General features: G+C 38.0%; 2 protein-coding genes and 1 pseudogene across 25 annotated transcripts in view; 2 read left to right on the forward strand and 1 right to left on the reverse strand.

Moving 5' to 3' along the window:
* The window catches only part of PAM (peptidylglycine alpha-amidating monooxygenase), a 286,468-nt gene extending 267,125 nt beyond the window's left edge, over positions 1-19,343 (forward strand). For 2 of the 16 annotated variants that reach the window (XM_023258791.2, XM_023258823.2), the window contains 3 exons: positions 4,535-4,738; positions 7,693-7,749; positions 8,407-9,236. In XM_023258791.2, the coding sequence (XP_023114559.1) occupies positions 4,535-4,738; positions 7,693-7,749; positions 8,407-8,588 (443 nt within the window). In that variant the 3' untranslated portion in view covers positions 8,589-9,236. Of the gene's footprint in view, positions 1-4,534; positions 4,739-7,692; positions 7,750-8,406; positions 9,237-19,067 lie in introns of those variants that run through there. The other 14 variants (XM_023258797.2, XM_023258824.2, XM_023258807.2 and 11 more) reach the window with 10 other exon arrangements.
* Positions 1-26,684, reverse strand: part of GIN1 (gypsy retrotransposon integrase 1) — a 79,381-nt gene that overhangs the window by 27,122 nt on the left and 25,575 nt on the right. For 5 of the 9 annotated variants that reach the window (XR_006583497.1, XR_006583509.1, XR_006583507.1 and 2 more), the window contains 5 exons: positions 24,891-25,044; positions 24,046-24,268; positions 22,659-22,823; positions 17,908-17,989; positions 5,621-5,795 (listed from right to left, as the gene is read on the reverse strand). Coding sequence is in view for 1 of the 9 variants with exons in the window: in XM_045034399.1 (XP_044890334.1) it covers positions 25,029-25,042 (14 nt within the window). In the remaining 8 variants the exon portion in view is untranslated. Of the gene's footprint in view, positions 1-5,620; positions 5,796-17,907; positions 17,990-22,658; positions 22,824-24,045; positions 24,269-24,890; positions 25,045-26,684 lie in introns of those variants that run through there. The other 4 variants (XR_006583499.1, XR_006583504.1, XR_006583508.1 and 1 more) reach the window with 4 other exon arrangements.
* Positions 14,249-18,519, forward strand: LOC111561758 (annotated as a pseudogene).

Here is a 26,684-nt window from a genome sequence, read left to right on the forward strand (position 1 = left end):
GAATTTAGCTACTGTTAAGCAACCACTGGTTTAATTCGAAATCCTAGTCAAATTATTCTCTCCCTTTCCTAGGATCAGTTTATATTTGTACATGTTACACTATCTGCAGGGTTTTGACATGGTCATGTAAAATTAAGAACTCAATATAGGGTGCTCCAATGTTTAAAAAGCAAAGTGATTTCATTATTAGTTGCTTTATAAATGATTCACCTAGATATTCAGACTTAACCCTAGGCTTTCTTGTTTTCCTTTCTCATGAAAGCAGATGGAAAAAGATACAAAGAAGCAAGAACCAAGAGGGAGCTTAGGGATTTTATATAGGCAGATAAGAGAATATAGCCAACTCAAGGTTGAAAGGGGTAAGATAATATTATAAAATAAATAGCAAATGTTTGGCATTTATAGAGATTCAACACAGGTGACTCTACTGGGTGGCACTGATACCACACTCATATTGAAGAGTTCCTGATCCTTTATTTTTCTATGATTGTTACATACAGAATTATTGGTGAGTTGTTTTCCCTGGAATAAGTATATTATTATTAATAATAGCTATCATTCATGGAGCACAAACAATGAACTATACAAAAATTACTAAATTAATTCCTTACACCAGCCATGTGATAATTTGGTATTATCCCCATTTTACACATGAGGAAATCGAAGATCAGAATTACTGCTAAGTGATAGAGCCGGGGTTAAACCACAGTTTATTTGCCACTGAAGTCTGTGCTGTTAACCACTATTCCTGTACTACTGAGGAGAAATGAATACCACCAATTCATTTACCATAAATTCTTCCAAGAGCTATAGGTTGGGGATGGTTGTATTTATTCTGAAATCTCTGGGATTTCACAGTGGCCTCAAGCCACTTCTGTTTAAATAAGTTCCACCAAAAATAAAATAAAATAAAAATCCTAGATTATAGTATTTGGATTGTTGAGAACAGCCCATCCACACTGATCTCTTCTTGCCTGGCCAATGAAGGATGAACAGTGAGCGCTCTCCCCACACCATTTCCTCTTTCCTCTGTGCATACCACTGACTGAATTCAGAAAACCTCCCAGCCTTGTGGCGGAACACAGGAGTTCAAATAGTAAATGTCATTGAACTATCTTGTCATGACATTCACATTTTAATAGGAATACCTAAACTCAAATACCCAAACTCAAATGAAGTTCTTCTAGTCCTCTGTTGGATTCATATGACTCTCATTAAACCTTTCTTTTTTTAAGATTATTTCCTTATTACACAAAGGAGTATAAAGCATGCTGAATCTCCAAAAGTTTGTCTTTTATCAAAATCTGAAAACTTAATTTAAACCATCCCTTACAAAAGAGAGGGAGAGACATCATCCCAGATTTAGCTGCTGTATAAATTTCCAAATTTGAGTAACCTCTGATGACCTTCATCCCCACTGTGAATGGTCATATAACTGATGAGTAATAACAGGGTTTCAGAACCAGTGTTGTGTTCACAGGGAGTTGCAGAGGTAAGAGAATGTGTGATGACAAGAAACTTAGGAAAAGCATTTTCAAATAAAGTTGCTAGGGATTAAAGATGTCAAAATCATAGCCTTTACCCCTAGCTCCCCAAATAAAAGATGATGATAGTGAATCAGTCTCAATAACATAAAAAGAAACTCTCTAGGGCAGCTAGCATCTTAGGCCTTATGGAGAACAACATATTATAGGGGAAACACACTGCATTAAAAAAATAGTAATAAAAAGAAAGGAAAGAGTAATCTCATTGGTGCTATCTGCACTTTTCCTGTTACTTGCTAGTATGCCATCTAAAACCTTCAGTCGTCAGTTCTGTCTGTAATAAACTGGGTAATAATTGCTGTATTGCTGTATTAAGAATGTCTCTCCTTTACTGTCTGAGTTATTCCAATTCCAAGAGGTCTCTGGGCTTCTCCCCTCTCTCAAGGGGAAAGAAACATGTTCATGCTTGAGTGTGTGAGCTCACACAAGAATGCACCTAGCCTCCCTTTCTAAACTCAGGGCTTTAAAGAAGGGAAAAAACTTCCTGTATGTCAGCTTTTCAAAATTATATTTATTTCCAAGTATGTATAGGGATGCCAGAAGAGCTTGTTTGAAGACATTTTTGTTTAAAATGCAATACATCTGGCATCGTACATGATAGAAAATTGTCACATGAGGCAGCCCCTCTCTTCCAGAAGCCCCAGGTTCTGGATAATATTGGAGCTTCTTCACTGCTCCTTCATCAGGGATGCTCCAAATTAAAGAATTTAATTTTCAGTTAAAGAATTTAGGATAAAGAATAAAAGTGGCAGAATTTGAATTGTTACTGTTTTGAAATTCCTTAAATCCTTAAATCATAACTATTTTTTAGACTTTTTATTCCACTTATAAAAGTTCCTGAGAAAGAACAATATATATATATTTTTTACTGGGAAATTTAAATTTATCCTCTTTCTTTAAGATATAGAGTATTTTTCAAAATCTAAACATACTTCAGCAGGTTCAAAAGTTAGAATGTTTGTGTATTTTTAGTAGATGCACTCAGATTACCAAAGGGAATGTGGACATCAAGAATTTCTCAAGTGTAGTGTGTATACCTTAGTGAGGTTATTACCTCATTCTCAGCATACTCTCTGTGAATGCTAAACTGATTCTGTTAGTCTGTCACCTACTTCACAGTTCTTGTTTCCTTTTATTGCAGCTCACTCCTAGCTCTGCCTTTATAAAAAGGGAACTGAAAATGAGCTGGTACAGCCATTGTCTCTGGTGCCAGTAAACCCACTAAATGACAGAAAATGCTATGTAATTATTCTGGTTATAGTCACCTTCAAATAGAAACAAATCCTTCTTTCAAGGCAACAAATTTTTGACTACCAATCTGTATCTTTGGTCTGTTTTTTAATCTTGTCTTCTATTTATTGTTATTTTCCTGCTTAAATATAGAAGGAATTTAAGTAAAACAGAACAATTTGCCTATCTCTCCTATAGTAATGAAGAAAAAGATGTAACAATTAGTGATCAGGAAGAGTAAGAATCACACTTATATTCCTCTTGGAAACTGAGATCCAGACAGGTTAAATTGGAGCCATCTAGATCTACGAACCAATCCCTTTCCTTCTCTCCTGCTGAAGTTTCAAAGAGCCACTCCAGTGGACAAAAAATTGAAATAATGGTTTCCCCTTAACCATAGTACAGAGAAGGAAATGAAGACTATGGGGCCATCTGTAAAATGGTGATACTAACAATGCCTACTCATAGGCTTGGTGTAATGATTAAATGAGAACATCGCCTGAAACAGTACAAGTGCTCAGTAGGTTTCATTGAGATCATGAAGGAGGCTGGCTCAGAACATTGAAGGAAAAAGCTGCAAAAAGCTTATAAGCAAAAAGCTTATAGTGTCTTAAGTAATTTGAGAAATCCTTCCTTGGAGAATTGTCCAGCAAGCTACTAAGCATGTGAACACATATTAAACATTAACCAAAGATTTTCCTGATTGTGTTGAACCAGCTATTCCTGCCATTTTGTCAAAATTTCCATGAGGCCATATGATACACTCTACATCGCACCAAGAAACTGAAGTTCCAGAAATCTTGTGAGCATTTTGGCAAAGATGATAGTAACTTCTAGACTTTGCACACTAGGGTTTTTGTACAAGCACACATATGTGCTTCTGGAGGGCAAGAATGTTGGAAGGCTCAACCTTCAAGTCAGTAGTTGTTAAGATACCTGAAGCAGTTTATATGGTCCAGTTGAATCATTTCCCAAACAGTACTTTAGGCCTGTTACCTACCCAGTACCAGTCAATACCAGAGAATTGTTCTATTTTCATCATACACAGAATCATATATACAGTGCTTCTGTGTATACTTACGGCTTACTAGGAATTGTATAAAAGAACCTGAAAAGGACACAGTTCTTTTTCCAGTTTGAAATCCTAGAATAAATGTGTGTCACTGTGCATGCGATGTGCCAATAACTCATTGAACATTAACAAGATTCATAAACTAAAGATACAAGGAAACATGCTTATTAAACACCATCTCTATGATAAACATTCACACTCAACAATTTTATGAAGGAGGTGTTTTGTTTGTTTATCATCATAGTTCTACAGATGAGGCTACTAAGGCCCAGATTATTTAAGTAACTTGCCCAAAGTTACACAGCTAATTTATATAGGAGAACTAGGATTTCAGCCTAGATTCATTTGACTGTAGTATGCACACCAATTCTTTGCCTGCACCATACTGCCTATTAATTTTAACTTTGAAAAAAATGCAAAAGGAGGAGATTTGTTTTGTGGAATTATGGGAAATAAAGGGTAGGATCAAAGAAAACCAACTTAAAGGTACAAAACCATTGGGTGGATATGACTAATCACAATACCTGCTGCTAGCTTGGTAGATTCAGATATTGAAATGTGAACCCCACATGCATGGAACTCAACAAGTTCTTTATGAGCAGTTGTTGATTTGACTGGGTAGGGGTGGGTGGTTGGGTTTTGGAATCTTTGAGTCAGTTGAATATTGTGAACTCTTCTTTCCCTGAAGAATCCGAGGCAGTTGTTGAAAACAAAATGGAGAACAAACCGGCCTCCACAGAGTTGCAGAAGATGCAAGAGAAACAGAAACTGATCAAAGAGCCGGGCTTTGGAGTGCCCATTGTTCTCATTACAACCCTTCTGGTTATTCCGGTGGTTGTCCTGCTGGCCATTGCCTTATTTATTCGGTGGAAAAAATCAAAGGCCTTTGGAGGCAAGTAAAATGAGCCCCTTGAACTTGGAACCTACCTTTGAAAGAGTGTTTGGCCTAAGTATCCCCAAAGTTTGGTTGTGATTTTTTTTCAGTGTTTTTTCTAAATGCTCTCTGCCTTTTTGGATATTATTGTTTATGTTCCAAATATTGTTTATAGTTAGTATCACCATAGAAAAAGTATCTGAAGCCTCAGAAATTTAGATAGTTAGATTAAAATATAACTTTTAATACTGCCTTTTAGCAATTGGCATAAGCCCAGTTAATGTCTCCACATGAAATTGTGTAGATATGTAGTCACTATAAATTAGGGTCAGGAAGGAGGAGATCCTTGCTGTTAGAAACAGGCCCAGGCCTCAAAATACCTAGGTCCATTCTTTGGGAGTTATATATTTCCCCTGCTAGTCCTGGCTTTAGCTCCTAGCTACATGACCTTGGGCAAGTTACTTAGTCTCTCCAAGCCACAGTTTCCTCATCTATAAAGTAGGGATAAAATACTCACAAGGTTGTGTGAAGATTAAGGGAAGTAATAAACATAAAGCATTTATCAACAGTATCTGCCACCAGGTAAGTGCTCAAGTAACACCACCAACGATTGTGAAAAACAGTCATTGGTAATACAGTAATAGAAGTCATAAGTCATAAAAGATACTTATCTTAAACCTAAACTTTCTCAGGAAATCAACTATTTATTCCTACAGTACATCATTCAGTAGCTTTTAAATAGTCACAATTTGGGCCATCAGCCTTCCTTCACCAAACAAGGCAGGGTCCAGTGTTGGAATCAGTATTTTATCAGATCATTATCATAGTGTAGGAAGAGGAGCTGTGTTCCTTTCAGGACATTCAAATAAACAAACAAATAATCCAGCCCATGATTCTTACCTCCCAGGAGCAGTCCCTTGGCTGGCTTCCCAGGTCATAAGGCAAGAGTCTACAACTGTGTCGGGGAAGGAATCTGTGGGCCAGGGTGGGAGGCAGCATTCGATCAAGAAGTAGCATCTGATTCTATTTCAGGCCAAGGCGACCATGGCAGGGATTCAGTGCCCACGGCAAAGCCCTGACACAGAAAAGCACACAGAAACAAAGAACAGAGGATTCCATTTAATTAGTTGTGAAAGGGAATTTTTCTAGGACTTTGGTTTTCTGTTCATCTGCAATTGATAAAGCTCTCAAAAATACAATTAACTCTTCAAAAAGAACTTCTTTTGAGCCCCTGTTAAGGGTATGGAACTGTGGTAAGCAGGAGCAAAGATAAACATAGTCGTTGTCTTCATGGAGTTAGATGGAAGCTTCAAAAGAGCAAAAATCTTACATGTTGACTTGTTTACTTATGTATCCTCAGCACAGTCACAGTTCCTGGCACTAGGGGTTTGATAAATAGTTGTTGGGGAAATGACTCAATAAATAAGTGGAGCTCACAGAATAGATGAAACATAAAAAAATAGATGAAACATAAAAAAAAAAAAGAAACATAAAAAAAAAAAAACATATATAAAGGTAACAACAGAGGGTGGTAAGTGCAGTGATAAATACGCAGAGCATCAGGAACATGAGGGGCTGGGACCAGGCAGCAGGAATGGTGGTATTCAACCACACTGGAAGGAGTAGTAGCTAGGGAGTTAAGAAGGTTTGGTCTCTCCTGTTCACCGGTAAGCACGTGTGACACAGCACTGTTACAGAATACTGAATTTACAGGAGTGTGTTGGGAAGGCAGAGACCTAAGTCAGACCATATGAAATTACCTTTATTCATATTGAAATATTCAACAGAAATATTGCAGTTTTATATGGTTTCATATAATACATTTAATTCTAAAAGTAGATCAGCCTGTCACCTTTTTCCAGCATTTGTTCTGGATAGATCTTGTCCAATTAATGAGTTTTTAGTAACCCTCATAAAAGACCTTTTATTCAACACATACTCACATACTCACATACTTATTGCATGTCACTTCCACATCAGACACTGTGGTAGGCACAGGGAATACAAAGCCAGCTAAATAAAGGCTGTCCTGCATCCTTCTAGAACTTATAATCTAATCTGTTGGCTCTCTAACAGTCTTAATCAGTCTAATCTTCTTGCCTATTTTTCTCCACACCCACTCTTCTACCTTTCCTCTGCCATCTGCTTGCTAGCTTTTTCCTCGAGGCTGCCTCTACTCCTGGTTAGAGGCTTCATAGGAGAACCCCAAGCCTCACTTCCCTGTCTACAGCCCTTAGGGGAGTAGCCCTTAGGGGAAGTCAGGACAAAAAGTACAGACAGATACAGAGCAAAGGGAAAAATAAGTCCATTGGGAGTTCTGCCTCCCCATAAAGAAAGAAAGTCCATCCATCAGGAAGATGGGAAGCTCCAAGGGAGAGTTTGGGTCACTTTTATGACTGAAATTATTCAGTGTTTCAGGTCCTTGCCTTCACTTAAATCCTACACAAAGAAGAAATGATGTACGTGAATCCAAGGCTGTCTCAAGCACAACATGTGCTGTGCTTAATAGAAAGATTAAAGCCTGAGACAAAACTCCTAATTTATAATAACCAAAGCTTCCCAAGTTGTTACAAACTCCTGGTAATTTAATTTTGTCCTAATAAAAATAACTAATATTTATTGAGCATTTACTGTGTAGCTACCAGGCACTGTTCTAAGCACATCACATGCAGTATCCCATCTAAACCTTGCAGATGGGTAGGAATTATCATTGATCCCTCTTTTCTCCAATGAGAAAACTGAGGCTCAAAGAAGTAATTTATTGAGACTGCACAGCACTGAAGTCGAACCCAGCTCTGGCCCTCAGATACATCACAATAATATATCGCCTTTTTTCCCCTTTAGAATTGCTTACAGACAAACCCAGGCCTTGTTTTTAATCATTTATGAACCTCTGATTCGGTATTGAAAGTTGAGCCCATGGTTGAGGAGGGTGACTGGGACTCATTTTGAAATGTGCCATCTTTTTCTAGCAGATTCTGAACACAAACTTGAGGCAAGTTCAGGAAGAGTGCTCGGAAGACTTAGAGGTATGCCTGTGACCTTTCAGAATCCTTCACATGTGGCTCAGAGTCAACACGCTCATGTCCTTTACAGAGCAGGGATCTAATTCCCATACTCTCTCTAAAAGTAAACTCCTCCTGTGCAGCACAGCAATGTTAAATGCAGAATGCAAACCGTAAACTAAACTGAAGTATGTGGCGCTGGCAGCACATTTCCCAGTTTCGTTTTTTTCTACCTTGCCTTTCTATATTTAATTCTCTTCCCCTGCCTTTTATCTATCTGGCTTCATTTGTCTTCAGTAAATTTTCTTTCACTCCTGTCAGCATGTCAGTGTTTGTCATAGTGAAGATGACCTTTTCATATAGTCATTGAAATGAAGAGCTCCTCAAGGGATCCCAGTTCCAGAGAGCCTGGAAAAAGCAGGAGCTGGGAAATGAATCTTAAAGAATCCTACAGAAACACATAATCCTGGGGAGCTTTTTTCTTATATATTTTAATAAATCAGTACAAGTAATATCTTTCTGACTCTGTATGTTATCTCTTTCACTTCTGTTGTTGTTGTTAATATCTACCCTTTCCCATCCCAATATCTAATGTGTTTACCATTTAAGAATTTACAAGTACACCGAGAATCATTTGTGCAAACTTTCCATCAGTTCTATGTCACTGTGTGCTTTCTCCAGGAAAGGGAAGTGGAGGCTTAAACCTCGGAAATTTCTTTGCAAGCCGGAAAGGCTACAGCCGGAAAGGGTTTGACCGTCTTAGCACCGAGGGAAGTGACCTAGAGAAAGAGGAGGATGATGGAAGTGAATCGGAAGAGGAGTATTCAGCACCTCTGCCTGCGCCCTCACCTTCTTCCTCCTGAAGACGGGCTTTGATTTAGGTTGATGAGATTTTCCAAGAATGCCCGATTCCTTTACCTTTAGCACGTTTAGAGTTTTGCGTATTTAATTGTAAACTGTACTAGTCTATGTGGGACTGTACATGTTTTATTTCATTTGTTTTTAGTTGGCTTCTGTTTCTAGTTGAGGAGTTTCCTAAAAGTTCATAACAGTGCCATTGTCTTTATATGAACATAGCCTAGAGGAATGGTCCTCTTCTTCCATCACACTACTAATTTAATGATGGAAGCTTTGCTCATTTACATTTTTGAGACTTTTCTGTAGATGTAAATAACCCCATTCTCTGCTTGAACACAGTATTTTCCCAATAGCACTTCCATTGCCTATGTCTGTCTTTGGTGCCTTTCCTGTTCAGCATTCTCAGCCTGTGGCAGTAAAGAGAAACTTTGTGCTACATGAGGACAAAGCTGCTAAATCTCCTATTTTTTTAAAATCACTAACATTATATTGCAATGAGGGAAAGAAAAAAAAAGTCTCTATTTAAATTCGTTTTTTAATTTTCTTCAGTTGGTGTGTTTTTGGGATGTCTTATTTTTAGATGGTTACACTGTTAGAACACTATTTTCAGAATCTGAATGTAATTTGTGTAATAAAGTGTTTTCAGAGCATTAGCTGTCAGAGTGTATTTTGCAATTTTTGCATATTTGCAGGGTTTTGTATACAACTTTTGTAATAATTACACAAACCACGGATATAGTGAAAACTACCCAATGTCTTCAGCAGAAAGAAATGTGTTGTATTGTATTAAAATGAAGATGATATTTTGTTATGTAGCTGATATAAATTAAAAACCAGCATCAGAGTTTACATACATGTGTAAATCCAGGCTCTCTTTTAAATTTAAAGAGGGGTTTTGCCTGTGTATCAATCAGGAGGTAAATAATTTAATAAAAGGTGATCTAGCTAAGAGGAAACCTGTGTCTCAAGTTACATATGCAAATAGACCCATCAATATAGGTTACTACTAGTTTTCTTTTTAAAGAATAATTTCACTCCAATTCCATGTATTCATGGGAATATTCATCTCTTACAGGAACTATGAATTACTTTTATAACATCTTTTTTCATAATTCATCAATGCAGTTTAGTAAGAACGTGATCACTTTTCTTTGTGTAATAATCAGACTCTAGAACCCTTTCTTCAAAATGCCTGTATTTGCAATCCAGGCATCTTAGTAGTGGCACATTAGAGATTTAATTGACTCATCATGAAAACAATACAGAGTGCTTTGCAAAAAAAAGTATATTAATTAGAATGTCTTCCAGCTATGTTTTTAAAAATCTAACATAACCTAGATTTTTTTCTTCTCATACACCAAAGAAGATCTGATTGAAAGATTACTTCCCATATATTCACCTTCCTGGTATAGCTTAATTTGGGCATCCTACCCAAATAGAAGCTTCACCTTTTTTTTTTTATTCTTATCTTCCTTCTCAAATAAGGATATATTTACCTCCCTTTGCCCACTCCTTTATGCCCCTTTCAGTGCATACTGGTAAACATGTAAATATAGAATGATAACACTATTCTGAGGTATATGTGCCTGTTCATAGTATGTAAGATATTTTTATTTCAACATCAGAATTAGTCCAGTACCCCCCCCCCCCCCGCCCCCGCCAAGACACATGTTTTATAGGTTGACTTTGATGCTGTTCAAGTTTGCTTACATTGAGGAAATTAGTTGACTTGCACTCAGGTCATCTTTTGTGGTGCAATATTTGATCATCAGCTCCATTAGCTGCTTTTTTAAATGTTACCTACATCAAATCTTATTCCTAAACAGTTTACAATGACTCAATGGATGCAAAAAATAAAAATGATAAATGATAAGGAGGTGAAAAAGATAAATGGAGAACAAAGATAAAAATGGAGAACAAAGATAAAAAGAAAAATTAATACGAGAGTAGTTCCTATTACACCTGCTCAGGCCAAGACATTGGCTCTAACCTTTCTAGCAGCTCATTAAATAAAACTTGATTAGTTATATAATTCATAAATCCATTAAACATTTAGAATTCCTAATTATAAGGACAGAAAAACTTGTTCCCAAGTATCTTCTGAAAGACAGCAGCAAGATGTGTGAGTAAAGTCTTCAACAATATCCACAGAGTAAATACATTTTGCAAGTCTGTTCTTACATATATCCCTCAATATAGCCTGTGACATCTTATATCTCATATAAGCAAATGGCATTATAAAAAAAGACACAGAAAAAGAAAATCTGCTGGGGCATTATAAACCTGTCCTAGTATACTACCCTTATTCTACTAACCTGGCTTAAAGATGGTAGACTAGAGGGGCGCCTGGGTGGCGCAGTCGGTTAAGCGTCCGACTTCAGCCAGGTCACGATCTCGCGGTCCGGGAGTTCGAGCCCCGCGTCAGGCTCTGGGTTGATGGCTCAGAGCCTGGAGCCTGTTTCCGATTCTGTGTCTCCCTCTCTCTCTGCCCCTCCCCCGTTCATGCTCTGTCTCTCTCTGTCCCAAAAATAAATAAACGTTGAAAAAAAAAAAATTAAAAAAAAAAAAAGATGGTAGACTAGAAATGAATGAACTGCATTGCCTTCAAGCAATCTCTCCATTGATTATCATTCTTAGCTGAATTTCATTCACTGAGACACTCAGAGAATGCACTGCCTGGGAAGCGTCTCAAGAAGTGGATCCCATCCCTGGCTTCACAGCAGAATCCCCTGGGGAATTTAAGAAAAAAAATAGGCACTCCTTCCAGAGAGCCTGATTTAGTTGACTTACAGTAGGACATTGGTATAAGTCACGTTTTTTAATTTCTCTAGGTAATTCTAATGTGCATCCAGAGTTGAAAACCATTGTTTTTGAGAATTGGCTATTCAACTTTGCCAGTTACTACAAGTAGATAGCTATATTTGCACATAAATTATAGTTTACAGATGTTTGGACAGAGGAGACAGGGTCTGAGGTATTTTGTTTTGACCATTAGTACCACGATTGGAATACCTCAATTGTTCATTGTTTTAAACTAGATAATTAAAATAGGTATAATTGACTTATTAAAAAGGCGAAGAGAAACAGCTGGGCTTTGATTTTTTTTTTTTTTTTACATTAAATTATCCAGAGACTATTGTTTGGGGGATGTAAAAGAACAGTCATTCACTGATTTGGCTCTGAATTATCATATGCATAAAATCTTTTGTTCTAAGCTTTCTTCTTAGTTTATTATAATTTTTAATATATTAATTTTTTTTAAGTTTTATTTATTTTGAGAGAGCATGTACGAGCAAGGGAGAAGCAGAGAGTAGGAGAGAGAATCCCAAGCAGGCTCTACACTGTCAGCATGGAGTCCTACAAGGGGCTCAGACTTATGAACCGTGAGATCATGACCTGGACTGAAACCAAGAGCTGGACGCTTAACCAACTCACACAGGTACCCCATCTTCTTAGTTTATTAAATCAGCTTATTATTTTTCAAAATTCCCATGTATCTTTAAACTCTCATTCAAATGTTATATAAATTGAGTATTTAAGTAGCTGAATGATAAGGGAAGCCACAGACTTGGTTTTAGGGCTTATTCCCCAGACTGTCACCTACTTAGTAGCCCAAAGTCGATGTCAAAGTTAATGTAGCCTATAGCAATACTTCTCAGACTTCAGCAACTATAAGTATCAACTGGGGCTACTTATTGTAAGAGGACTAACTCTTGGTCCCATTCCCAGAGTTTCTGATTCACTACATTGAGCGGGGCCTAGACCTCTGCATTTTTAAAAAAAGTTTATTTATTTTGAGAGAGAGAGAAAGCGCATGTGAGTGGGGGAGAGGCAGAGAGAGAGAGAGAGGGAGAGAGAGAATCCCAAGCAGGCTCCACTCTATTAGCATGGACCAGGAAGCGGGGCTTGATCTCATGAACCATGAGATCATGATCTGAGCCAAAATCAAAGCTTAACTGACTGAGCCACCCAGGAGCCCCAGATCTCTGCATCTTTAAGAAGTACCCCTGGTGATTTGGATCCAGGTGTTTCATGGACCATCTACAGGAAATACGGTCCTACAAGGATTAGCTAAGCCTTAGATTATTAGGCACACAAAGCCGTTTGCTCAAATATGTGGTCTCTATAGAGCAAAAGGCCCAGAAGCCAACTCTCCTTATCATCCTCACTCCAAGGAGAAGCCACATTCGACTTCTCTCTCAAATGGCCATGCCCTTACTGTCCTTCCAGCTTCTAGACATTTTTCCAGATGCCTAGACTTCCCCATCAAACTCTTACCTCACTGGGTTATAATTAAGTAAGAACAAAATTTTTTTGGCTCATTATCTCATAACAGGATTTAGGGACACAAAAACTATCATCAGATCTGTCTCTCTCTGTCTCTCCCTCATTTTCTCATTCTCTGTCTCTTAACACACTCTCTTTCTCTCCCCTGCAGCTGTTTTCCTCTGTGCTGGTTTCATACTCTAGAATTTTCTTTCTATGTGATATGAAAGATATCTCTGGTAGATGTCTGAAAATTTGAGAGAGCCTCCCCTACCTTCCCCATATCTATATCACTCCCCCAAAGGATTCAGAAACACAGTAACACTAGTATTTTCTTCTTCAGAAATGACAGTAGATTCACAAAGATATATCCATCAGCCTTTATAGTTCACTCTTTTAGGAGTTAGGAAAGTGAGGAAAAGTTTTTCTTGGACCTTCTATGGCCATGGTCATTTCTGAGCTAATCCTTAGCAAAGGGAATGGGATTATTTTTATACCACTCAGGCCCATGCATGAAGCTTGATGGGATGAAATTTCCCTAAGTCTCATGGCTCCAAAAGAGAAGTGCTAGACACTGAAACAAAATTCAGACAGGAAAGAGAGGTAGAAGAAAATGGTTGTTAAGGAGGCAACCAACAGTCCACTACAGGCTAGCTGTACTCTAAGTTTAGAGAATAAAATTCATTTATCAATAGATACCTGCTAAACTCCCAAAACCTCAAAAAGCTCACAATGTTGAAGGGCAAAAAGCATAAAATCATTGGATTAAACTCAGTGATTAAAGTAGAGCAACACACCTGACAAAGTTTGTAGTCAGGGATCATAGACGGTATATATTAATACTCAAGAAGGCATTTAATAGAAAAAAATTAAATGGAAGTTGTTGGTGGGCAAAAAGTCTGCATAGTTCTTCAATAATTAATTAGCTTTTTAATCACCTTAGGGCTTCTCTAAAAATCAAATATTGCATAGTTTGTTCAATATGTAGTTGATACTCTTCCAATAAGAATATAATTTCAGAATACCAACAAGTATCTAATAAAAATTCCAAAAAAGCAAAAGTTCTGGGTGACAGTTGAAAGTATGTTCTGAAACAAAGGCTGCAAAATATTGCGTTGGTCCCAAAGTTCCTGGACTGAAAAGAGCCTGAATTCCAGATCAAAGTTTAAAAAACATTTTAGTGTCATTTTCACATTTGTATATGATAATATTTAAACTCTAAATCATGTTAGTTTTCTTAAAATATCTAATATATCCCTTTCATTATTTTTATTATTTTTTGTTTTTAAAATTTTTTTAATGTTTTTATTTATTTTTGAGACAGAGAGAGACAGAGCATGAGCAGGGGAGGGGCAGAGAGAAAGGGAGACACAGAATCCGAAGCGGGCTCCAGGCTCCGAGCTGTCAGCACAGAGCCCGAAGCGGGACTCAAACTCACGGACTGTGAGATCATGACCTGAGCCGAAGTCAGATGCTTAACTGACTGAGCCACCCAGGTGCCCCTCCCTTTCATTATTTAGATAGATTAGAAGAGATATGTGCATTCTAATTAGAATATAAGTCAATTGATTATTGACTGACTGACAGTCATAGCGGGAAGGAGGAAAAGAAGGACAGAGGGAGAGATGAAGGTGACATCCACATACATAGATTTCTCATCAAGAGTTCTTCAGGATAGTTTTTACCAGTGCAGTGAATGGCTGACATCTGGTGGTAAAACAAAAAATTTGCATGGATTTGTGCACTCATAAAAGGGGCTATTCAGTGAATGATGTCTGTGTCTTCAAGAACAACTTAAAATGCTACTAGTCATCCAGTTTTTATGTTTACATCATGCCATACATCCAGGTATTCGAAAAGATCTGGAACATCAGGTGTCACATAGATACTGACAGTACCCATGTCCTCTTTGCCAATGCAGTCACCAGAGAACAGAAAATCATGAAATTGTTTGGCTATTTTTTTTTTAATGTGAGCACTTGAGGCAAAAATAAACATATATAATGTCTTTCAAAATCATTTTCTTACTTTTAAGAAATAAGAGAAAATAAAAATTTGGTCCATAAAAGTAAAAAAGTTGGGGGCTTAATATTGATCCCTGGGAAAGAAGATGCAGCCAGTAATTATGCCAAAGGCCATGACATCATTGGCAAGGAGATTACTGACCTAGCCTTGATCTGAAAACTGGTGGATCTGTGTACAGGGCTATGGGACTTGCATATCTTCCACAGCTTCAGGGGCAGCACCAGCTCTAGGTTTGTGCCTCTGCTTATGGAACAGCTCTTGGTAGTCTATGGCAGGAAGTCCAAACTCAAAGTTGCCAATCCCCCAGGTTTCCACAGTCATGGTGGAGCCCCACAATTCCTTCCTGATCACCCACCCGACCCTGGATCATTCTCACTGTGCCTTCACGGTCAGTGAGGAAGCCATCTATGACATATGTCGACACAACCTAGATACCAAACGGCCCATATATACCAATCTCATTCATGTGATTGGGCAGATTGTGTCCACCATCACTACCTCTCAGCAACTTGACACTACCCTGAATGTGAATTTGACAGAATTCCCAAACAACCTGGTCCCATATGCACTTTCCACTGGCTACCAATCCCCAGGCATCTCAGCTAAGAAGGCCTATGATGAGTAGCTGCTTGTGGCCAAGATCACCAATGCCTGCAAGCCAGGCAATCAGAATGCCAAGTATGACCCTTGCTGAAGCAATATGTCGTCTGTAGCATGTAACTGGGACATGGTCCCAAAGATGTCAACACAGCCATTACCAGCATCAGGATGAAGTGCACCATCCAGCTTGTGGATGTTGCCCAACTAGATTTAAAGTGGGGTCAACTACCAGCCCCCCAATTGTCATCCCCAGGGGAGACCTGGTCAAAGTGTAGCAGACTATGTGCATACTGTGCAACACCACTGCCATGGCTAAGGTCTGGGCCTCCCTGAACCAAAAGTATGATCTCATGTAAGCAAAGTGAATATGGGAGAAGGCATCTATGAAGGGGAGTTCTCTGAGGCCCTGAAGAACCTCGCAGCTCTGGAGAAAGATGAAGAAGAGGTGGGCATGGATTCTGGAGGAACAGGCCAAAAAGGGGGAAGATACTAGAGTGCAGCTGGCAGGTATTTCTCTCAGGTGGCTTTCTCCTGCTACCCCTCAGAATGGCTGGTTTCAAGTTGTTTACAATTAAAGTTTCTGCATTAAATGAGTAAAATCGTAACTCTATGAATACTAAAAACGATTAAATTTTCACTTTAAATGAGTGAATTTTATGGTATGTTAATTTTACACACACACACACACACGCGCGCGCGCAGTCATATTCAAACCCAGTAAACCACGTCCATCCTCAAAGCCTGAAAACTCCCGATCACAGGTGGGCCATGGAGAAATGCCTCCATGTCTTCCAAACCTGAGTCATAGCTCCTTCAAATACTGAATCATTCCTACCCCTACCAAGCGCCTCACTAAGTAATTCCCTAGCTTTACACTTGTGAAAATACCCTATAGATGTCCTGCTTAGGCCAGTGCTATACACTTCTCCAAGGACATTCCTGCGACACGGCCTTCCTTGCTTAGGGAGAGACCCACAGATACCGGAATGTTTCTGTTGCATGTGGAAGTCTGTGTCCCACAGCAGAATTTCTCTGCCTGGTGTTGTCCTCTTGCTGTATGTCCCCATCCCACCATCAGGTAGATCTATTGCCTACTTTAGATTTCTCAACTCAGGGAGCCTCTGTCCGTGAGATTCAAAACCTAAAAGACAGAGGGCCTTCCAGTAGGGAGAGATGTGAAGCTAGCTATGGAAAGAGCTGCGTATGTGTGGGAGGAGAACAGAAAGCATTCAGCTTTCTGCTCCTTCACTACCTTCACTGCCCATTCCATCTTCCCTACTCACATATGACCAGTCCTTCATCACAGTTGGAATAAAAACTCTTTACCAATGGAGCCAAACACAGCTTTCTCCTCCGAGTTAACTGAAATGTCATATTGCTTCAGTAAAGCCCTGTATCCCAATGACCTTGGCAATCTAGGTATCTTAGTAAAATTCTACACTATGCTAAGACTTTTAGGTTATGACAAGAATTCAAAGGAAGATTTAGAATTAAAGGCTAATAACTCAAGTTTGTGAGGTAGGATAGGAGATATTCCTAAGAATTTCTGATTCTTTTTCTGGAAAAAAAAAAAAAAGTTCTCTCTCCAGTTTTCCAACCAAAAATTGAGGTAAAAATAGAAAAAGTGATATTCTGTATAAATTACACTGGATTGTAAATTCCTCAGCAAAGACAAAGTACTATGTGATTGCAAAGTAATATGTTATTGCTGAGACCAACGCTCTGTCTCATTCAGTATGTACTGGCAGATGAGGATGAGATTTTTGAGAACTTGCAAGCTTTATTTGCAGTCCCTTAAATGTGGTGTTAGCATCAGCTATATCCATCAAAAGGGGGAAGGGGGCCAAACGCTCTGCTGCCATCATTCATAAAGCTAGAAAACTTGCTTGAGCATCTGTTTGATCTGCCAGGTAATATAAATAATGTCATAGAGTATGCACAATCAGTCACCAGATGCTTTGGATCGCTGCCTCAGCAGTGATTAACAAGAAATGTGGCAGGTCAACTATAAGTGCAGCAAAGAGAATGTCTTGGCCTCTCCAAAGGGAAACATATTAATTAAAGTTTTATTCTGGAGAGTTCTGAACTGTGCATAAATGAATGCTGAATTTTTATCCCCTGGATTCCAGACTCTTATCCAAATATCTACCCAACAGTTCTACTTCAATGTATAATAAGCATCTCAAACTCAACATGTTGAAACTGAACTTTTCTTTTCTTTCCCAAGTCTCTTCCTCCTAGTCTTCCTCATCTTAGTGGCAACTCCATCTTTCCAGTTATGCAAGCCTAAAAAGTTTAGAGTCATCATAGATTTCTCTCTTCTTCTAAACATCCACCTCCAGTGTCAGCAAATCCTGTTTACCTTCAAAATACAACAGATATTAGCCATTTCTAACCACCTCCATTACTACCAGTGCCATCATCATCTCTCACCTCAATTACTGCAACAGCCTCATAACCAGTCTTCCATTGCCCTTTCTCTGTCCATTCTCAATCCAGCTTCCAGAGTAATTATCTAAAAAAATAAGAATTGATATCATGTCACTTTTCTCAAATACTTTCAGTGAGTTCCCATATTACTCAGACTAAAAATAAAGTCGATATGAGGCCTGAAACAATTTATTCTACCACTTTGCCTCTATGATCTTCTGTTATACTCCCTACTACTCTGTTCTAGGTCTCCTGGGCCCCTTACTATTCCTCAAAACCACAGACACAGAAACACTGAAGCATCTTTGCGCTTGCTATTCCTTCTCTCTGGAATGCTCTTCCCCCAGGTATACACATGGCTCCTTTTCTCACTTTATTCAAAACTTTGCTCATGTGTCACCTCCTTCTGTTAGTTGATTTCTCTGCTCCCTATTGTGTTCCTGACTTCATTCATGCTTTTTTTATGTAGCTGTAATTTATTCATTTTCACTGCCACTTAGTATTCTATTGTATGAATATGCCACAATTTATTTATCCATTCTATTGATGGATAGCTATGGTGTTTCTAATGTTTGCTATTGCAAAAAAAAAAAAAATCCTCCTATAAACATTCATGAACATAGCACCTGGTGCAAAATGCTGCATTATAGACTTGTGCATCTTCAGCTTTGGTATAGAATGCTAAACTGTTTTTCAGAAATAGTTGTATCAATTTATACACTCACCAACTATATATAACTGTATTGTCTGCTCTACAGCCTTGCTGAGATTTTTAATTATTCCCAATATGGCAGTTTTTAAATCATCTTTAATAATGGTTTTGATCTGCATTTTTTTTTTTCTGGCTATCAATGAGATTGGGCATCTTTTAATATACTGATCAACTGTATCAGGATTTGAAGAGGGAACAAATGACATGTTAGGATAATCAAAGGAACTAAGTACAAAGATGTTCATGGAGTGTAGGTGAATCCAGACTGTCAGCAATAGAGCTGCTTCTACTCCTAGATCCAAAAGGATAAGAGGAGGGAAAGGTTACTGGAAACCTAGAGGAATAGTCTTATGAAGCAGGAAACTTTGGTTGGAAGAAACAGCTAGAGTGAGGAAGGGATCAAGGAGAATAAATATCTCAACTTCACTCTCCTCTCCTGATCTTCTGACAGGTATTCCCATTGGCTGAATCCAAATGGATGTCAAAGAGGATGAGAACGCTGCTGAGGCCAGGATCCTAAACGAAGCATGGGGTGAAGAATGTAAAGTTGGTATATAGGGGCAAACAAAAGATATTTGCGGGAGCTATTCATTTTTACTTTTCTCTCCTATGAGTAGGAGACTTTCGCCCATTTTTATATTAGGTTATTTTTTTCATATTGATTTATATTAGTTCTTTATGTGGACAATTATTTCTATTGCAAATAAAATTAGTTTCTTTCTGATCATTATGACTTTTCTTTCTTTTTTCTTGCCTTAATATACTGGCTAGAGCCCCCAATAATTAAAACCAGTGATATTTGTCTGGTTCATGATCTTACACAGAATATTTGCAAATTTGTCTTCATTAAGTATAAAGCCTATTATAGGCTTTTTTTTTTTCTTAACAGCATATACTGAATCAGGATAAGGAAATGCTTTTCTGAGTTTGCCAAGAGGTTTTTGTTATTGTTGTTGTTTTAAATTTCAAATGGATGTTAACATTCAGCAAATATTTTTTCTCCATCTGCTAAATACAGGGTCTACAAACTACTGTCTTCAAAGGCCAAATTCGGCCAACAATTTTTTTTTTTTTTTTGTAAATACAGTTTTATTGGAAAAGAGCCACACTCACTTGTTTAAGTACAATATGGCTGCTTTCATACTACAATGGCAAAATGTGTAGTTCTGTGGCCTGCAAATCTAAAAATACTTACTATCTAGTTAGCCCTTTGCAGAACTTTGTCAACTAGATGGTTATACAACTTTCCTTTTTACCTCTGATCATATGGCTTAGGTGGCTGTTCTCAAAGCGAACACCCCAAATCCATTCTCTGCCCTTTACTGCTCTATTCCCTCTGAGGCTTATTTTCACTTAATTGCATCCCCAAGCTCCCTTGCCACTGGCTTTTCATGAGGGCTGACAAATGAGAGGCAGTAACAGGAGATGGGAGGGTGGTAGCCCTCATTGGTCACAGTTCTGACTTGTTATGGTTCTGGCAGAGGATACATTCTTCTACGGCTACAAAGACTTATGGTTAAACCCTTTTCCATAATTCCATTTCTCGCTAAGCATTTCCTCTCTTTGCCTTTGCCCTTTCAATCCTAGAGGTTTCTGGCTATTGTTAGTCACCCAAAGGATGTCCAAGTATCTGTTATGGGTTCCATTAATCCTTCTGTAAACTGTTCCTTAAATTTCTTTCAGTTATAACTATCTTTTGTGTTTCATCTCTTTCTTGCTATGTCTCTTAGAAATGCAGCTGTTAATTATACAAACTGCTTTTCTAACATTAAACCAACCTTGAATTTTGGGGATCTACTCAATTGGTCATATTGCATATTGTTATAGGTCACTGCATTCAGTTTGCTTTTTTTTTTTTTTTTTTTCCTTTTAGGTCTTTGTATTTCTATTTATGAGAGAATAACCTGTTATTTTCCTTTCTTATTCTGTCCTTTTTAGATTTTGATATCATGATTCTGCTACCCTCATGCCAAGATTTAAGGAGTGTTCTGTTTTTCTAGATTGAATAATTTATATAAGATAGTATGTATTCTTTATGTTTTGTTACAAACTTTTGGAAAAATCATCTGGCTTATTATTTTAAAATCACTTTTGCAAGTTAAATTTTTTTAGAATTTATCCATTTTATTAAGTCTTCAAATTTATTGAAACAAAGTTGTGACACCCTCTTTTAAATATATGCCTCATATCTGGTTCTGACCCTTTTGACCTCACAGTATTATTTACAAATTTCCTAGATTTATTGTTTTAGTAGGATTGCTAACTCTTCCCTCAGTGCATGTCATTACATGTTTATTTTCTATTCCATTAATATCTATTATCTTCATGATTTCAATTATTGTATTTTCTTTAGGATTATTCACTTGTTATTTTTACATCACATTAAATTAAATGCTAAGCTCATTACTTTTTAACTCTTATTTTTTTTCCAAGATAGGCACGTAAGTCATAAATTATCCTCTAAGGACAATTTGGGCTGTATCCCACAATTTTTTTAAGCAGCTTTAATGAGACATAATTCACATACCATATGATTTACCCAGTTAAAGTGAATAATTCAATAGTTTTTGGTATGTTACATGATTAACTTTATGGTAAAATATATACAATATAGAAGATGCCATTTTAATCATTTAAAGTACACCATTCAGTGGTATACTTACATTCACAATGCTGCGCAACCACTATCTATTTCCAACATGTTTTCGTTACTTCAAACAGGAATGCTAAAATCACTAACCATTAGCTCTCCTTTCCCCCTCCCCTATATCCTGGTATCCACTAGTATCTACTTTCTGTCTCTATAAATTTGCCTGTTCTTCTATTTCATTAACTGAAATCATACAATACTTCTCCTTTTTAGTCTGACTTATTTCACTTAGCATAATGTCTTCAAGGGTCAATGATGTTGTAGCATTATTCAAAACTTCATTCCTTTTGATGGCTAAATAATATTCCATTCTATGTACATACAACATTTTGTTTATCCATTCATCTGTTGATGGATACTTGGGTTGTTACTGCCTTTTGGCTATTGTGAATAATGCTGCAATAAACACTGGTGTAGAAGTATCTCTTCCAGTCCCAGCTTTCAAATACTTTGGGTATATACCTAGGAATTAAATTAGTGGGTCATATGGTAATTCTGTCTAGCTTTTTGAAAAACAACCAGACTGTTTCTCTCAGGGGCTGCACTATTTTACGTTCCTATTAGCAATGTACAAGGGTTCCAATTTGTCTATATTCCCATCAACATTTGTAACTTTCAATTAAAAAATTATTACAGCCATTCTTGGAGATGTGAAGTGATATCTCATTGTGGTTTAGACTTGCTTTTCCCTAATGACTAAAGATGTTAAGTGAGCATCTTTTCCTGTGCTTTTTGGCCATTTGTATATCTTCTTTGGGAAGTGCATAATCAAGTACTCTGCACATTTTTTAATTGGGTTGTTGTCTTTTTGGGTGTTGAATTTTTAGAGTTTTTAATATATTTGTATTTTTTCTGGATTTTATATGTTTTTTCTACATTACATAAAAAAGAAGCTATTACCTCTTCAACCCATAACATATTAACTTCCTCAGGTAAAATTAGTGATTATTCAACATAATTTGTGATCAGTATGGCTTAACAGAAGTCTGACTCTAAGTCTTATTCTGAAAGCATAGGCAGATTTGCCAGTAATTTACTTCTAGCTATGACCAAGTGACATAAACCACCACTATGATCATTTTATCATTGTTTATGTACCACATAAAATTGAAAAATGAATATATATGTAATATGTGTATATATGTGTGTTTCATATATATATATATCCATATATATATATATGTATATATCCATATATATATATGGATTAAATTCTAAATAAAAAGAGCAAAGCCCAGTATAAAATACTGCTCAGAAGCCCAGAGACTATAGATTTTGTACTATGATGCAATAGAAACATGTAATATTGGAGGAAGAGAACCATTCCATTTAGTATTTTTCTCTCTACCACTATATGAAAATAGTACAAGGCAAGGATTACAGTCAGACTACCTTTCCTTTAGATTCTCCTCCATTCTCCAATTCTTGAGACCTTTCAGAACTAACAGAGGCTTCATTGCGAGGTAGGGGAGAGGAATGAAGTTGTCATTGGCTTTCTGGTCTCCTCCAGCTACTCAGCAGACTAAGGAATTCCTTCTGTGTGCTCCTCACAAGGACCTTCAAAGGTTGGATAATTGGGTGGTCAGATAAGGGAAGTCCCCCAGGCCCAGGGCTACTTAACTTCTAAACAAGGTGTGAGTGGGTACACAAGGGATGTAGCATTAATGGGCATGAGGAAATAAGAAAGGGGGTGAGGAGAACATTGAGGGATTAGAAGAAGCAAAAGAAACATTTGCCTGGGCCTCACGCTCAGGGCAAGCTACCAATTTAGATACTTTTTAATTTGATGACACTGAATTGATCTTTGCCTGCTTAACATTAATTGGTAACACTGCACGAAGCTAGCATTTCCCCTTTAGTAACAGATGCACTTGTAGAAAACAGAAGTTTGAAATAAGTTTGCTTTTTAAATGCTTATTTTTGGTTTTAATTATTAGAGTTAGAAACTCCCAATGGAAGTGGCACAGTCCTTTGTAGAGCTCCGAACAAAACAGTTAAAACTTTCTATGCAGTCACAACCCTGAAATCAAGACCTGAGCTGAGATCAAGAGTCAGATGCTTAACCAACTGGGCCACATAGGTACGCCTTCCCCCACTGTTTTTAAATACATACCTTTTTTTATTGTATGAATGAATCCGATAACTAACCATGTGGTAAGTTTTCTTTTATAAATCTTAGTGAGTTGCTTTTTTTAAGATGGTCATATAAGAAAATTTTACACTTCACAGGTTAATCATGATATTTAAAAATAACTTTTCAAGGGGTGTCTGGGTGGCTCAGTCGGTTAAGTGTCTGACTTCATGATCTCACAATTCGTGAGCTCGAGCCTGTGTCGGGCTCTGTGCTGACAGCTCAGAGACTGAAGCCTGCTTTGGATTCTCTGTCTCCCTCTTTCTCTGCCCCTCCCCAGCTTGCACTCTGTTTCTGTCTCTCTCTCAAAAATAAATAACCATTAAGCAAAATTTAAAAATAACTTTTCAAAGATATTATTCTCATTTAAAATATATTTTTCTTTTATTATAGTCCAGCATCTCCATTTCCTACTATAACATGTTTTTAAGTGTACACCACAAGGTGGCATACAAAACCTCATAAAGACATTTCTGGACATCTGTCAAAACTTTACTATATACTTATAGAAAACCTCCCTTAAATCCAGGCAAGAGGGACTCCAACCCTGGACCCTTTGCTTGAGAGCTAGGCTCTGTCCCATTCTATCGTATGTCCCTCCCCACACGGTAAGAAGATCACAGCAACTGGGGACGTGTCCCTCCTCACCTGGAGAACCTCTTCCAAGGCCTTCCTGGTCCATCCCAGGACAGTGGATGAAGCTGGGAAGCACATTCCAAATGTCTGGACCGCTGAAGCAGCACACCTGCAGGAGCTGGGGGTGGGTTGTCCTTGGGACAGGATGGCGTTGGGACAAAGAGAGCTGAGTCCAGCCCGCCCTGCTTTGCTGCTCATCAGTGCCGGGCTCGAGGAGTCTGAGAATTCTGGGAACCTTAAGAAGGTATGTTTGCCAAGGTAGGAACAGTTTGTTAGTGTGATTTATAACTTCTCATTATTTAGGCATATGGTATGTGGACCTCCATTTTCACGGAGAGTCCTGCAAACATTAGAGATGAGACCGTGCACGTACAAAATTTGTTATTTTTGGTGTATATTTGCTTACTTATAATCTGTACTTGAAATTAGACTACATTAGAATCCTGAGATTTCAGCAATAAAATCAGCAGCTGATATGACTAGCTTGTATTGGCTATTTATCAGGAAGTAAAAATAACTGTCATCAAAATGGCCTATAATAGAATTTGTAAACAAAGGTAAACAAGGCAGCTATTATAGCTAGCCACCACTATTTCAGTTTTCCTCCTTCCAGGAATATAAGGACTGTACTTAACTATCCTTAGGTATTACAGGTGTGGCCATGTGGCTAGCTTTTTTTTTTTTTTTAAGTTTTGGTTTAGACTCTTTTTATAATAATCTTACTGAGATGTAATTCTCACACCATAAAATCACCCTTTTAAAGTGTATAATTCAGTGGATTTTAATATTTTCAGTTAGGCAACTAACACCACTAACTTTAGGACTTTTGTACCATTGCCACAAAAAGAAACTTGTACCTGTTAGCAGTGTATGACTAGGTTTGACCACCGTAATTGGAGATGGAAGGTTGTGCATGACATGACAGCAAGTCTCTTCATGGTGCTGGGTTCGCTATGTTCTCCCCTTGCCGTGGTGGCGGTATTCCACAGGTGAGGCTACACCAGCTTGTCTCTTGGGAGTGAGGATAAAAATGGAGCCAAGGCCTTAATGAACCAAGAATGTAGCTAAGAAACACTTTCATTGTGTTAAGTCACTAAGATTTTTGGGGTCGTTCATACACACAGCATAGTGTAGCCCACCATGATCAATGCACACAGGATAAAGATCAGTTTGATCATAAATTAGTTAGGGAAGGCAGAATTTTTTTTAGTGTGTCTAGAAATTGTAATTATGACTTTTGGGGTGCCTGGGTGGCAGTCAGTGAGCATGTGACTTGATCTCAGCTCAGATCATGATCTCACAGTTTGTGGCACTGAGCACCACATAGGGCTCTACGCTGACAGCATGGAGCCTACTTGGGATTCTCTCTCTCTCTCTCTCTGTCCATCCTCCATTCTTGCACTCACACTCTCTCTCACAATAAATAAATTAAAAAAATAAATGACTCATTACTAATTACCTTGTTACAACGAAAAAGAGGCTGATTTTGAATGAGATGATCATTGGAGGAAAGTCATTTCATTTGAGCGAGGGACACTTGACAATTATATTAACCATCAAGGGCCCAATATGACATCATCACAAACCCTGTTCTGCTGATGGGAGGAGCATGATAGCTATCACTATTTTGGACAACTATGCTTTCTTAAGATTTCTTTATGGACTCCTACCCGGAATTTAATTGGTCTATGGTATAGGGCCCCAGATTCTTTTTTTTTCTTCCTTCAATCATGTATCCTTTAGCCCATATTAAACATAATTTAATCTTTCCTTTTTTTTTTTAATTTTTAATGTTTATGTTTAAGAGAGAGAAAGACAGCATAGTATGAGTGGGGGAGAGGTGGAGAGAGGGAGACACAGAATCTGAGGCAGACTCCCGACTCTGACCTGTCAGCACAGAGACCAAGATGGCTCTTGAACCCATGAACAGCAAGATCATGACCTGAGTTGAAGTCTGACTCTTAACCAACTTGAGTCACCCAAGTGCCCCTAATCTTTCTTCTTAAATGAGTAATTACAGTATCTCAGGTCTCTATTTCCTGTATCGTATCACCGTTCAGTAAGGTTCATACATCATGTGTGGGATATTCTGTTGATCTTAAAATATGCTCTATTCATTAACAGTTTAGGTTCCCATTACGCATCACTGCCAAACTGTATCAAATAATCCCCATTCTTTTCTTCTCTCTTCCTCTAACCTTTATTAGCTATCAGATTAAACTTCCTAAAATGTATTTTTTATCATTAATTTTAATGTTGATTTTTGAAAGAGAGAAACAGAGTGCGAGCAGGGGAGGGGCAGAGAGAGAGAGGGAGACACAGAATCTGAAGCAGGCTCCAGGCTTTGAGCTGTCAGCACAGAGCCCGACGCGGGGCTCAAACTCACAAACTGAGAGGTCATGACCTGAGCTGAAGTTGGATGCTTAACCAACTGAGCCACCCAGGCAGGAGCCTCCCTAAAATGTATTTCTGATCATGACACCTCCCTATACAAAAACCTTCAGTGGGGGTGCCTGACTGGCTCAGTCAGTGGAGCATGCAACTCTTCATCTAGGGGCCATGGGTTCCAGTCCCATGCTAGGTGTAGAACTTATATTAAGAAAGAAAAAAAGTAAAAAGCAAAAACAAAACCTTCAATAGCCCTCAGAAAA

This window comes from Felis catus, chromosome A1, assembly GCF_018350175.1.
Source record: "Felis catus isolate Fca126 chromosome A1, F.catus_Fca126_mat1.0, whole genome shotgun sequence".
Taxonomy (NCBI): Eukaryota; Metazoa; Chordata; class Mammalia; order Carnivora; family Felidae; genus Felis; species Felis catus.